Raw genomic sequence first — 14108 nt, 5'->3', positions numbered from 1 at the left:
CTTTGGAGATTTCTACCTTAGTTATATGGGATACTTTGAAGGCCTTTCTTAGGGGCAAATCATTTGTACATTGTTAATTAAAAAAAAGACTAATAAAGATCTGTAAATTAAACAAATTAAACAGTTAGATCAACAATACGCTCCAACTAAAATCTCAGATGTACACAAAAAACAGATTGAACTTAAAACTAAATTTAATCTTCTCTCAACATATCCAGTCGATTGCCAACATTTGAAGTCTAAAAGTCAATTTTACATTCATGGTGATAAATCTGATAAGTTTTTGACTATCCAATTGAGAAGATTTGGTGCGAAGCGTCATATGACAAAGGTTCATAAAGTTAATGGTCTTATGACTTCAGATCATTCGGAGATAAACAATACATTTAAAATATTCTATTCCAAACTATACTTTTCTGAATGTACAAATGAAAGTAATTTGATGAATAATTTTCTAAACCAATTGAATATTCCCAAGATTTCTTCAGATGTCAAATTAGACTGGATGAATCTATCTCACAAGAGGAAATAATGGTTGCTATTTCTTCATTACAATCTGGAAAGGCTCCAGGACCCAATGGGTTTACTGTGGAATTTTTCAAATTATTTTCTCATTTGCTCACACCTTACTTGAGTGTGGTGTTTGTCAATTAATTTAAACAGGGTGAACTCCCAGATTAATTTAGTGAGGGTTGCACATCTTTAATTGCGAAGAAAGGTAAAAACACAACCGAATGCTCCTCCTATAGACCAATTTCTTTACTGAATGCTCATGACCAATAGGATGGAAAACATTCTACCATCAGTTATTTCTGAAGATCAGATGTGGTTTATTAAAAACTGATATTCCTACTTTAATATGTCACTTAATGAATATTATGCATTTGCCCTCTGGGAAAACTTCTGAGTATATTCTTTCATTGGATGCAGAGAAAGCTTTTGATTGAATAGAATGGGCATACCTGCTCACAACTCTTGAAAAATTTAATTTTGGTTCTGAATTTATTATATGGGTTAAATCAGTGGTTCTCAACCTTTTTCTTCCCACTCCTATACCACTTTAAATAATCCCTATGCCATCATGGCTCTGTGATTAGTACGGGATTGCTTAAGGTGGAGAGTCACTGCTCTATACCCAATTGTTACTGAAATATTTTGCTTGAGAAAAATTGCCATTGGCCCATTTCCTTTGGAGTTATGAAATTGTGCACATAACGAGTCAAATAGATAGGATTAAAAGAGTGGTTTTCAAAGTTTTTCTTTCCACCCACATACCACTTTAAGCAATTCCTTACTAATCACAGAGCACCTATGGCATAGGGAATACTTAAAGTGGTATGTGAGTAAAAAGAAAAAGGTTGAGAACCACAGGGTTAAATTATCGTACTCACAGCCATCCGCCACAATTCTTACTAATTTACAACAATCTCAGCATTTCAATCTGCACCGTGGCATTCGTCAAGAATGCCCATTAAGTCCTTCATTATTTGATCTGCCAATTGAACCATTAACAATTGCATTTTGTGAGTGCAAGGTCATTTTGGGGATACGGATGAAAGGGATTGAACGCAAGGACTCCCTTTATGCAGATGGTCAACTTTTCATTTCAGATTCAGTTGCCTCCCTCCCCAGATGGTCATTACTTTCATAATTCAATCAATTTTCAGCATATAAATCAAATTTGCAAAAAAGTGAACTTATTCCGTTGAATTCTCCTGCATCAATGTCTGATGGTTCTCCTTTTAAGATCATTAAAAATTAATTTACCTATCTTGGTATTATAATTACAAAGAATCAAAAACATCTTTTTAAGGAGAATTATTATGCTACGTTCAAACAAGTGAAGCATTCCTTGACTCAATGGTCACCTTTGTCTACAACCTTAGTTGGCCATATAGATTCTATTAAAATGAATATCTTACCTAAATTTTTATATCTTTTTCTTTTCTTTTAAAAATATTTTTTTGGTGTTTACATTATAAACCATTAACAGTACAGTTCTATATTGTGCTATAACATTCAAGAGAAAAAAAATTTACAAAACACTGATCTCATGATTAAAAAAACCCAGAGCACAAACATATTAAAGAAATAGAATTTAAAAACACAAAAAAAACCCCAAAATAAAAAACCAACAACAAAAACCTCTACCGCGAAGCAAGGTTAAAAGTTGACGTAGGAATCAAGAGACAACAACCTAGAGATTTCATCATTTTAGAACAACCTGAATTCTTCAGGTCATGAAAATCAGCCCCATGTGATTTGGAAGTTCATATTTGCATATTTGACATAGCTAATTTTTCTGAAGTGTGCGTGTGTGCGGTTCTGTCTTTCCAATTTAATCAAAATTGCACATCTGGCTATCAATTAAGCAAAACATAAAAACGGTTTAGAGTTGGAGTCCAAAAATACATCATCATCTTGAAATTATTCGAACAATGAAAGGGCAAGGTTCCAATTTGAACGAGAATCACGGATAATGCTTGAAGAAAATCTTTCCAAAACTTTTCTAAGCTTGGGCAAGTCCAGAACATGTGACCCAAAGACGCATCACCAATTTTACATTTGTCACATCAAGGATTTATAGATGAATAATAATGAGACAATTTAACTTTAGACGTGTACTCTATGGACCACTTTAAATTCCAACAAACAAAGTTGTACACAAAGGGAAGTTGTATTAATCAAATTACAAATGGAGTCCCCAAGATACAAATCCTGCTCCCAGTCATTCTTGATTTTAACTAATGAGGCTATTCTTAAATCAAGCAAATTATTTTAAGTAAGAGATAATAAGCCTTTATGAGAAAGTTGTAAATCGAAAAGTGTATTAAGGATGTTCGCTTTGGGGATTGCCAGAAAGTCAGGGATATGAGACTGAACAAAGTATCTAATTTGTAGGTACCTAAAAAAAAATGAGTATTAGGTCAGTTAAATTTTACCACCAATTGTTCAAAAGAAGCAAAATTATTATGAATAAAAATGTCTTTGAAACATTTAATAACCCATCTATACCAGTCATTAAAAGGCAGTATCTTGCAAAGAAGGTTGAAAGAGGTGATTATGGATAATAATAGGGCTAGCAGGAGAAAAACTCGGAAATCCAAAAATCCTTCTTAATTGTGCCCATATTCTCAAACTGTGTTTAATTATTGGATTATCAATAAGTTTATATAAAGAGGATAAAAAGGACCTTAGAGTTGCCAACATGGAAGTATCCTTAGTAAAATTCACTTCCATTTCTACCCATAACGGGCAATAAACTTGATGATAAAAATGTAGTAAAAGAATCAAATTACGTATATTGACCACCCGATAATAAATCTAAAATTCGGAAACGCCAATCCGCCTCGCCATTCCTTTCAGCTTTTTGAGGATGAACTTTATTTAAGTGGGAGAGTTTTCCTTGCCATATGTAGGAAGATGTAAGTGAATCAAGTGAGTTGAAAAGTATTTGGGAATGAAAATTGGTATAGATTGGAAAAGGTATAAAAATTTAGGTAAAATGCTCATTTTAATAAAATTGACACAACCAATCATGGAAATAGATAAAGGTCACCATTTCGATAACAATAATTTAACCTGATTAAATAAAAGTTGAGAAATTTTCCTTGAAAAGATTCTAGCAATTATAATACCAAGATAGATAAATTGATCCTTCATAAATCTTAAAAGGAAAATTCCAATATTTTGGTAGAGAACCATTTAGAGGTAAGTTCACTTTTATGCAGGTTCAACTTATACCCAGAAAACTGACTAATAAGAGATAGCAAAGCTATTATGCTTGGTATATAGACATCTGGATTAGTTACAAAAAGTAAAAGATCATCTGCATACAAGGAAACGTTGTGTTCAATGTCGCTCCAATGAATCCCAATAAAATCTCTACATTCACGAAGAGCAATTGCTAGAGGTTCTAATACCAGTTCAAGGAAAGCCTTGACGAGCACCCTGTTGAAGATTAAAAGGCTTTGATCGTTGTAAATCAGAATTGAGGCAGTAGGACATAAATATAATAATTTAATCCATTTAATAAAACATGGTCCAAAATTAAATTTCTCCTCCCGATCAATCTTTTTCAATCTGTTCCAATTTTTGTTCCTAAATCTTCTTTTGACTTACTTGACTTACTATATCGTCTTGCAAATGGAAGGTAAGCAGTTAAAGAAAGCTCTTCCACAGAGATCTGAGAGAGATGATGGTGTGGCTCTGCCTAATTTTAGATTTTATTATTGGGCAGTCAATGTACGATGTCTTATGTTTGGTGTTTTTCCCCATAATAATTCTGACCACCCATCGCACTTGGTTATGTGCCTGTTAAATTGTCTCACTTTTACTCCTGATACAAGTCCCTGTTGTGACAGGTGTAAGAGCAGAGAAGCAGCATAAATTCACATGTCCTGGACAATCTGGTCTTGAAAAACACTCGAGAAGTTTTCTGTACTTTGTCTACAATTTTTAAAATAGATTTAACACCGAACCCTTTGGTGCCCTTCTTCAGTCTAATGGGAGGGAACGATTCTTCTTCGTCTCCGATTCAGAGTTGTGCTATTTCTTTCGGCGAAACATGCGATTTTACTTTGATGGAAGGAAGATGCCTCGCCTACTCATGATGAGTGGTTGCGTGACATCACGTCTTGTTTGAATATGGAAAAGATTCGTTATTCAGTTAATAATTCAGATATGAGATTTCAGATGCTGTGGGGGACACTTATGACACACTTTCTTATTTTATAATTTAACTTCAATATAATTAAATTGTCTGACTTGTGTCTTTTCCATGTTATTTTTCATTCAATGCTAATCCTATGTAGCATCTCGCAATGTTCTTAAGATGGGGGACTGAGTTTTTTTTTTGTTTTTTATTTTCCTTTATCTTCTATCTTTTCTTTTTTTTTTTAAACTATTGATTCCCTTTTAAAAAATACTATCTGGACTAAGAATTATGGGTATGTTTTACAATTTATATTTGCTTTGGTATACTGATTGTTTTATTAATTATATGCAACTTTTCCTATAACCTCATTGTAATTTATTATTATAAGCACTTTATTAAAATCAATAAATTATTTTAAAAAGAAAGAATAGCAAACACCAGAGGACATCTGTACAAGGTGAGGGGAGGAAAGTTTTTCCACACAGAGTAGTGGGTTCTTGGAATGATTTGCCGGGGAGGTGGTGGAGGCTGGTACAATATGGACATTTAAAAGGCTCTCAGTCAGGCACATGGGAAGGTTTAATTTGTTGAGTAGGTTTATTCCAGTCAGAACAACATTGGAGGGTTGAATGGCTCTATGTTGTAATGTTCTATGTTTTACAGTGCACAGATTTGGTCACCTTGTTTAAGAAAATAAATTCTAGCTTTGGAGATGGTTCAAAGGTGAATGAAAAGGTTGACCTATCATGAGCAGGTTAAAGAAGGTGGACCTGTATTCTTTTGAATTTAGAAACACAAAATCTGAAGGGAACACGGTGAGATAGGTGCATGGATGGGAGAGCTTTGAATGAGGGGATGTAGTTACAACACAAGGGGGTGGTCATTTAAAACTGAGGCTGTGTTGAATCTCTAGTGTTCTCCATTGAGAGAATTGGGGAGGACAGATCATTGAGGGGACGTAAGGAGGTGGTGGTGGTGAAAATGTTCAAAGATCAGGGAACAGAGGCTCGGTGGAACAGGCACAGAAGAAAAGTTGAGGCCAGTGAATATCAGCCATGATCATATTGAGGATGGCATAAACTTGAAGGGCCATGTGGCCTAAAGAGAAGTGGGCTGCTTTAAATCTAGTGAAATATTCTTACTTTTGTTTCTCTGCCTTGTACTGCTGAGTGCAATCATCAAATAGCTTCTGATTCATCTCCATGAACAGCTTCAGTGCATTGTAAATCAATCCGTGAATTGTCCTGGATGGAAGAAAACATTTTAACATTAGGAAAGCCTGCTGCATGTCTTGTACAATTAATTTCTCTCTTACATTCATCTACATTTTACCAAAATTACACCCACAGATAGCATTTACTGTGGGCAGGGAATTCACTTAACTCTTTAGTAGAAATCCTACACTTTTTGTTGAAGAAAGTGTAAAAATCTTCAGATTCCATCAATCTGATAGTAAAACAGAAAATGTTGAACAAAGGTACTTACTATAAGGAGAAAAAAAATGCAAATATTATGTTGCAGCTTCCCAGGTACATAAAACACAGCGTACAAGATGAGAAAAAAATATTTACAGCTGGCCCTGGTGCATGTAAGATGCTGAGTCAGTAATGCAGACAGGTTACTGGCAGTCAATCAAAATGGTTCCTGAGATGGAGAGGCTGTCAAACGAGGAGACACTGAGGTTATGGGTTTATTCCATAGGGAGTAGAAGAGCGAGGATCATTGTAAATGTAAACATCTTGGAGAGCTTGGTAAGGGTTAAAGGCTGAGGTATCTTGGTGCTGCATAATGAGGTGGATTTGGATTAGCAATCTGAAGGCTAAAGAACCCTGAGGAGGCAGTGATCGCAACATGACAGAATTCATCCTGCAGTATGAGGGGGCCAAGCAAAATTGAATGCATCAGTATTGCAGTTGAGTGAAGGTAGCGAGTCAAAGTTGATTGGAAGGGATCTCTAGCAGGGAAGATGGTAGAGCAGCGGTGGCAGGAGTTTTTGGGATAATTCAGAAGACACAGAATTGTTTTGTTCCAAAGCAGCAGCAGCATTCTAAGGGGAGGGTGAAGCAACCATTGCTGACAAGGGAAGTCAAAGCCACGCACAAGCAAAAGAGAGGCATGAAATATTGTAAAAATTAGCTGGAAGCCAGAGGACCAACAGAAGATGACTAAAAAATATTAAGGGGAGAAAAGGTGAAGTACAAGCTAGCTAATAATATTAAAAAGGACACCAAATAAATAAATATACATACATACACAAATATATATTTATATTTACACACACACAGACACGATGGTACATTTGGTGTAGCGGTTAGCGCAACACCATTACAGCGCCAGAAATCGGGACCAGTTCAAATCCTGTGTCTGTAAGGAGTTTGTACGTTCTCCCTGTGTTACTGTGCTGCATGTCTAAATTTAAAAAAAAATGTTTATTAAAAAATTAAATTTAAATCAAAAAATTTGTGTGTCTATATGTATGTTTTATATACAAGAGACAAGAGTGGACATTAGACCAATGGTCCTCAACCTTTTTCTTTCCACTCACATACCACTTTAAGTAATCCCTATGCCATCAGTGCTTGGTGATGAGTAAGGAATTGCTTAAGGTGGTATGTGAGTGGGAAGGGAAGGTTAACAATCACTGCTCTAGATCCAATTGTTACTGAAATATTTTGCTTGAGAAAAATTGTCATTGGCCCATTTCCTTTGGAGTTATGAAACAGTGCACATAATGAGTCAATGAGGTACGATTAAAACAGTGGTTCTCAACCTTTTTCTTTCCACCCACATCCCACCTTAAGCAATCCCTTACTAATCACAGAGAACCTATGGTATAGGGAATACTTAAAGTGGTATGTGAGTGGAAAGAAAAAGGACCACTGCATTAGACCATTGGACAATGAAGATGGATAAGTGGTTTTGGGGAACAAATAAATAGTGGATGAATTCAAAGACATATTTTCAATCAGTATTTACTGTGGAAAACACCAGTAATGTGCCAGGAATTTGCAAGGGTGAGGTGAGTGTAATTACTAAGGTCCTTGGGAAGCTGAAGGATTTGAAGGTGGATAACCTGAAGGTGGATAACACAAGGGATCAGAAAAAGATCACTGAAGAGATTGAGGATGCATTAACAATCACAAGATTCAGGAATGGTTCCAGAGGACAGGAAAAGTGCAATTTCACTCTTGAAGAAGCGAGGAAGGCAAAAGACAATAAATTATAAACCAGTTGGCCGAGCTTCAGTGGTTGGCAAGATTCTAGAGTACATTTTTAAGGATAAGGTTTCAGGGTACTTGAAAACCCAAAATTAAATAGACTGAAGTCAGCATGGCTTCCTTCAGGGGAGGGTTTGCCTGACAAAGCAGACTCAACAGGCCAAACCTATAAAGTTATTTGAGGAAGTTATGAGCAGGAAAAACAAAGGTGAGTCAGTAGATGCTGTTTACTTGCATTTTCAGAAGGCCTTTGACAAGGTACTGCACACGAGGCTGCTGGACAAGATATTCATCCCCTACTCGTATGCAGTGGCTATATGATGTAATGTCCTATTTAAGTTTAGAGAAAATCAGATACAATATTAAAGATAGAAAGTTTCATTTTATGAAATTATGGGGCCCATTCTTAGAACTTTTTTTAATAATTGGAAGAATTAACAATTAATGTAGGTTCTGGTGATCCTTTGCCTGTTGTCCAGGGGTCGCCAGTGATTCCACATTATTGATTTTTTTTTATTACTCAACTAATCAGAGAGAGGGATTAGATTAGTTCAGCTTAAATTTGTAGTTTTTAGGTTCTTTTTTCTTTTCTCTCTTTATTATTTTATCAAATTATTTCAATAAATGGATTTGACACCATTGCATACATTATTTCTACCAATAGTTCAAGATATTACAAGTATCTATTGATGTCGTTTTATATATTTTTTCATTATTTTTTCTGTGTGTTTACGTGTACAGATGAATCACAAAATGTAATTGATGAAGGGCTCCAGCTGAAATGTTGATGATGTATCTTTACCATTGCGACATCAAGGCACTGTTTGACCTGTTGAGTTTCTCCAGCATTTGTGTGTTTTTTCACTTAACCACGGTGTCAACAGAATCCTGTGTTTTACCCCCCCCCCCCCACAATGTAATTGTCAATTTTTCATGTATGCTTATATGTTAAATTCAATAAAAATATTTTAAAAAGAAAAGAAAGACGTGGCAGATGTAATAGAGCGTACAGAAATGTATGGTTGTGCACTTTGGTAGAAGGAATAAAGACACAGACTATTTTCTAAATGGGGAGAGAATTCTGAAAGCAGAGGTTCAAAGAGACTTGAGAGTTCTTGTGAATGATTCCTGAAATGTGAACATGCAGGTTGAGTCAAAAGTAAAGAAAGCAAATGCCATTTTAGCATTCATTTCGAGTGCTTTAAAATATGAAAACAAGGATGTAATGGTGGAGCTCTGTATGGCATTTAACAAATCACATTTGGAGTATTGCAAGCAGTTTTGGGCTCCATACCCAAGGAATGATGTGCTGGCATTAGAGGATCCAGAGGAGGTTTAAAAGATGGATCCTGGAGATGAGAGAATTAACCTATGAGGAGTGTTTCCTGGCTCTCAACCTTCCCTTCCCACTCACATAGCACCTTAAGCAATTCCTTACTAATCACCAAGCACTGATGGCATAGGGATTACTTAAAGTGGTATGCTTGAGTTTGGAAGGATGAGGGGAAATCTTATCGAAACCTACCAAATATTGAAAAGGTTCGATGAAGTGGATGTGGAGAGGATGTTTCCAGTATAGGTGGGGACCTGAGGCAACAGCTTCAGAAGAAAAGGATGTGTTTTTAGACAGAGATGAGGAAAAATTTCTTCAGCCAGAGGGTAGTGAATCTGCAGAATTCGTTGCCGCTGATGTCTGCGGAGGCCAAGTCATTGGGCAGATTTAAAGCGGAGGTTAATGGGTTCTTGATTTGTATGGGTGTCAAAGGTTATGGGAAGAAGACAAAAGAAGGGGATTGAAAGGAAAAATTGCCATGATTTGAATAACGGAGTAGACTGGATGGGTTCAATAGCTTAAATTTTTTACTTTTAAATTTAGCTATAAAGCATGGTAACAGGTCCTTCGAACCACAAGAACGTTTTGTGCAATTTCACACAATTGACTTACAATCCCTGGACGTTTTGAAGGGTGGGAGGAAACCGGAGCACCCGGAGGAAACTCACGCAGACCCGAGAAGGTACAAACTCCTTACAGACTGTGCGGGATTCGAACCCTGGTCCCGATTGCTGGTGCTGTAACAGTGTTGAGCGAACCACTACACTAACCGTGCCGTTCCTTAATTCTGCAGCTTAATTTTGCTTCTACAGTTTATTGCCCCAAAATATGAGAGGGTAATTTCAGCCTGAAGTAAGGAACTTCCCCTGCTGAAAGACTGGTGAATCTGTCCTAAAGTTGTGGAGACTTGGTTACTGATGACATTCAAAACAGAAAGACTGACAGATCTCTGGATCACGAAAAAAATGCTGCTGAGTCAAAGAGGCAAGAGTTTTCGACACAGGTCTTTGGGCCACCTCATCCTTTTCCCCCATCTACACTCATCCCATTTTCCAGAGTTTGGCCTATATCCTTTTATGATTTGCCTCTTTATCTGTCTAAATGTCACGTGAATTTAGTGATTTTATCTGAATCTATCATCTTCTCTCGCAGTGAGGGGTACGTGGGGGGGGGGGGGGCGCTATGGTCCAGGTGCACGTTTTTGGGACTTGGTAGAATAATAGTTTAGCACAGACATGACGCACCAAAGGGCCGGTTTCTGTGCTATAGTGTTCTCTAGTTCTATGGCAGTGCGTTAGTTATCAAATACACTTAAAAAAAAAGGCTTTCCCTCAAAACCTTTTTAAAACTTGTTCTGCACAGCTTATACCCATGCCCCCCTCTTCATTAGTAAAATGATACAGACTATCTACTCCAAGTATGCCTCTTGTAATTTTGAAAACCTCTGCAGGTCACCGCTCAGTCTCCTTCATCCCAGAGAAAACAATCTAACTTTGTCCAATCTCTCCCCAGAACGAAAGTCTTCCAAACAAGCAAAATCTGATGAATCTCCTCTGTATTCTGTACTGGGCTTAAGGCCTATTGAAATGTGGTAAAAATGATGGGTAAAAAGAGAAAACCAAATGAGAACAGGAAAGGAAAAAGAAACTACTTTGGAATGAAGAGAAATCGCCATTGCTTGGAATCTGAAAGAAGGAAGTGCCCTGCACATCAGGATGGAAGAAACAGAATTAACATTACTTGTGGATAACCATAGACCAGTAGAAAATCTAGTTCATTGAAAACAATAAGAGTAAAGGTGAAAGTTCCATTATTTTCACGTAATACTACATTTAGAATGTAACATACATGAAATTCTTTAACTTTTGTCTACCGTAACGCAGGGTTACCTCTTTGTTCAGCGTCCCTCACAGAAACCTGCAGCACCTGGCGTTTCCAGGCAGTCTCCCTTCCAAGCAGTGACCAGTCCTGAGCCTGCTTAGCTTCTGAGATCAGACAATCTCAGGCATATTCAGGCAATTAAGTACAATTTGTTCAATGTCACCCACTCGATATGGAACAAGTCAAAGATGACAGACTTACTTGTTCCAGTGACTTTTGGAGTTCTTGTAGAGAGCAGGGAACATTATAGGGAGGATTCTGACAGCATTATCACTAATCAAGCTCATAATGTATTCATTGTTCCAGTAATACAGAGCTCGCTCTGCCACCTGAAAAAGGAAACCAGCTTCAGTACAAACAAAGCACTCACTTCAAATATTAAGAGTCTTGTGTTCTTGGCTTCACTCAATGCAGAGGTTATGGAAGGATAGAGAAACAGGCAGCCAATGAATTGGACTGAGAATCCTCACACAAAATGTTTAGCAAAAGCCACACCTTCAGGGAATCACAGAAAATTTACATTACAAGAACCCACTCGACCTATTGGGTCGATGCTGATAGTTTGATAGCCCTGCAGTGATCTTCACGTGCACATCCAAGTTCCGTGATGCCTTCACCATACTTCAGGTTGCAACTCCCAGACTTGCACTAAACTCTGGAGGATAAAAAGCACCCTTCTATTTCTCCTTGCCGTTTTAAATCTATGCTCTCTTGTTTTTGAGGTCTTCAAGGGAAACAGATCCTAACTCTTCACTATAAAGTAAAAACATTGCAGGCATGTTTTATGCATCTTTTATCTTTGCTACATAAAGGACACTGTTTGACCTGCTGAGATTCTCCAGCGTTGTGTTTTTACTTCTACTATGGTAGAATCTGCAGACTTTCATGTTTACCTCTCTTTTTATATATCTGGGCCCTATTTTTAGCTCCTCAATTACATCTCCCCTTAGTCCAAGTTCCAAAGAAACCAACCCTACTTAGCCAATCATTTCTCATAGCTATAAATTTCAAGACTGGCAAGTAAGAACAATGCCAGAGAAAGCTACAGAAGCAAGTACAATTACGATGTTCAAAAGGCATTTGGGCAGATTTATGGATAGGCAAGGTTTGGAAGGATGTGGGCCAAATGCAGGAAAATGGGATGAGCCCAGAGCACTGACTGGACAAGTTGCACCCAAGGGGTGTAGGACACTATGCTACCATTTTGTAAACAGTGTGGTCTAGTGTTATGTACATCTCTGAGGATAGCTTCCTTCAGAATGTCTTGGTCAATACAGAAAATCATCTGAGGATAACTTCCTTGTGAAAGTCTTGGTTAACATAGAAAATCATCTGAAATATCTTTTTAAAACCTTATCAACCTGCACTGCCATCTGATGATTTACAAACTCTGTGCTCCTCCATCAGTTAATATCCTCCCATTCATTGGATATTGCTTTGCCTTATTTCACCCCCATCCCCAATGCATTAACCAATTAAAATGTTACTTTTCTACCCAACTGATCAGACCATCAATATCCTCTTGCAGTCTGAAGCCTTCCTCCTCACTGCCAACCACACTGCTTTCTAGCTGCAGATTGTTACCATACCCCTTTCGTGTTTATAATCTAAATAATTGATTGATGTTACAAAAAGCCAGGGTGTGAGTAGTTAACCCCCCCCCCACCCCGCCCACCCTGGTGGCAGTCACAGATACCCTTCAAACTCAGCCCTTTTCTTCCTGCCTCTGAACTAGTTTGGGTCTAATTGATGGCTCTCCCATCGATCCCTCGGGCTTTTGGCGTTTTTTTAAAAAAAAACCAGGATCTGTTCACCATGTCACCAACGTACAAACAGACAATATACAGTACCCCATTAACCTTCCATGCTTCCTCTCAAAAATAAATTATATAGATCTTCCCATTAACAAACCCAGTTTGATTGTCCCTGATAATGTGGCCTTTCTAAATGAAGGCTTGTATTTTTCCTTAGTATAGATGTCAATAATTCTACTCATCAGCTGAGGTTATATTAACGGGTCTATAATTATTGACTTTATTTCTCCCTCCCTTGTTAAACAATGGTGCATTTCGAACCTCTGGACCCACACTCATGTGGAGAGGATTGAAAGACCGGAGTCCACCATGTGCACCTTCACTTCATTAAACAACCTGCGATAAAAGAACCCTGCGGGGTTTGCTGTGATCAGCTGCCAGTTCAACCAGTTTAAAAAAATTTTGACATACAGTTCGGTTACAGAACCTTGCGGCCCACAAACCCATGCCCCCAAATACACTAACTAATCTACAACCCCTGTACGTTTTGAAGGGTGGGAGGAAACTGGAGCACCCAGAGGAAACCCATGCAGACACAGGGAAAGCGTACAAACTCCTTACAGATAGCAAGAGATTCTAACCCTGGACTGGATTAGTAGCACTGTATCAGCTAAATGCATCACTAACCATGCTGCCAGTTCCTGATTTCATTTCCATTGAAATTCAGTCTGGCAGACATGGTAGGAGAGTACAAGACAAGGTCACTTTACCCTTGAGCAGGAAAGCCCAGAGGATTATGGGTTTACCTGAAAGTGAGGACTGGAAACACACTTAGCGAGCTGTCGAAACAGTGGCTCCATTACTTTCACAAACTCAGAGGGCTCAATGACATCTAAAATTTCTTCCAGTTCATTCAGAAACATCACTTCCTTCGGACTGTGTGTTTTGGGCCAGAACTTGAGCAAACCTACAATCACCTGGGACAAACACAGCAGATACAAGTCGTCTTTACAACTTTGAGATAACAGTTTGGAAAACCATGCTGGGAAAATTCATGACAGGTGATTCAGCCTCATTGTCCCCAGTTCAAATGTGTGCCCCACAGTTAGAAGCTCAACATGAAGGCCCAACTGGGCACAACCACATTAGCAGGTACCCAAATTACCCACAATGAATACAATACTATCAGACTCCACCAGAATGAAAATCAATGCTGCCAGAATGCAGATGAAGGAATATGCAGCAATAAACAAACTGCAGGTCAA

The 14108-nt window shown here is 37.8% G+C and overlaps 1 protein-coding gene across 4 annotated transcripts in view; it reads right to left on the bottom strand.

Moving 5' to 3' along the window:
• ppp2r5d (protein phosphatase 2, regulatory subunit B', delta) overlaps nucleotides 1–14108 on the bottom strand; it is a 207381-nt gene that overhangs the window by 34039 nt on the left and 159234 nt on the right. For 3 of the 4 annotated variants that reach the window (XM_069887946.1, XM_069887945.1, XM_069887944.1), the window contains exons 11-14: nucleotides 13650–13820; nucleotides 11291–11418; nucleotides 6041–6103; nucleotides 5800–5901 (exon numbers count right to left, since the gene is read on the bottom strand). In XM_069887946.1, the coding sequence (XP_069744047.1) occupies nucleotides 5800–5901; nucleotides 6041–6103; nucleotides 11291–11418; nucleotides 13650–13820 (464 nt within the window). The remainder of the gene's footprint in view (nucleotides 1–5799; nucleotides 5902–6040; nucleotides 6104–11290; nucleotides 11419–13649; nucleotides 13821–14108) is intronic. The other variant, XM_069887947.1, reaches the window with a different exon arrangement.

The sequence above is a fragment of the Narcine bancroftii genome, chromosome 6, assembly GCF_036971445.1.
Source record: "Narcine bancroftii isolate sNarBan1 chromosome 6, sNarBan1.hap1, whole genome shotgun sequence".
Lineage (NCBI taxonomy): Eukaryota > Metazoa > Chordata > Chondrichthyes > Torpediniformes > Narcinidae > Narcine > Narcine bancroftii.
The sequence above is the reverse complement of the archived record's forward strand: the minus strand, read 5'-3'. Positions and strand labels throughout refer to the sequence as shown.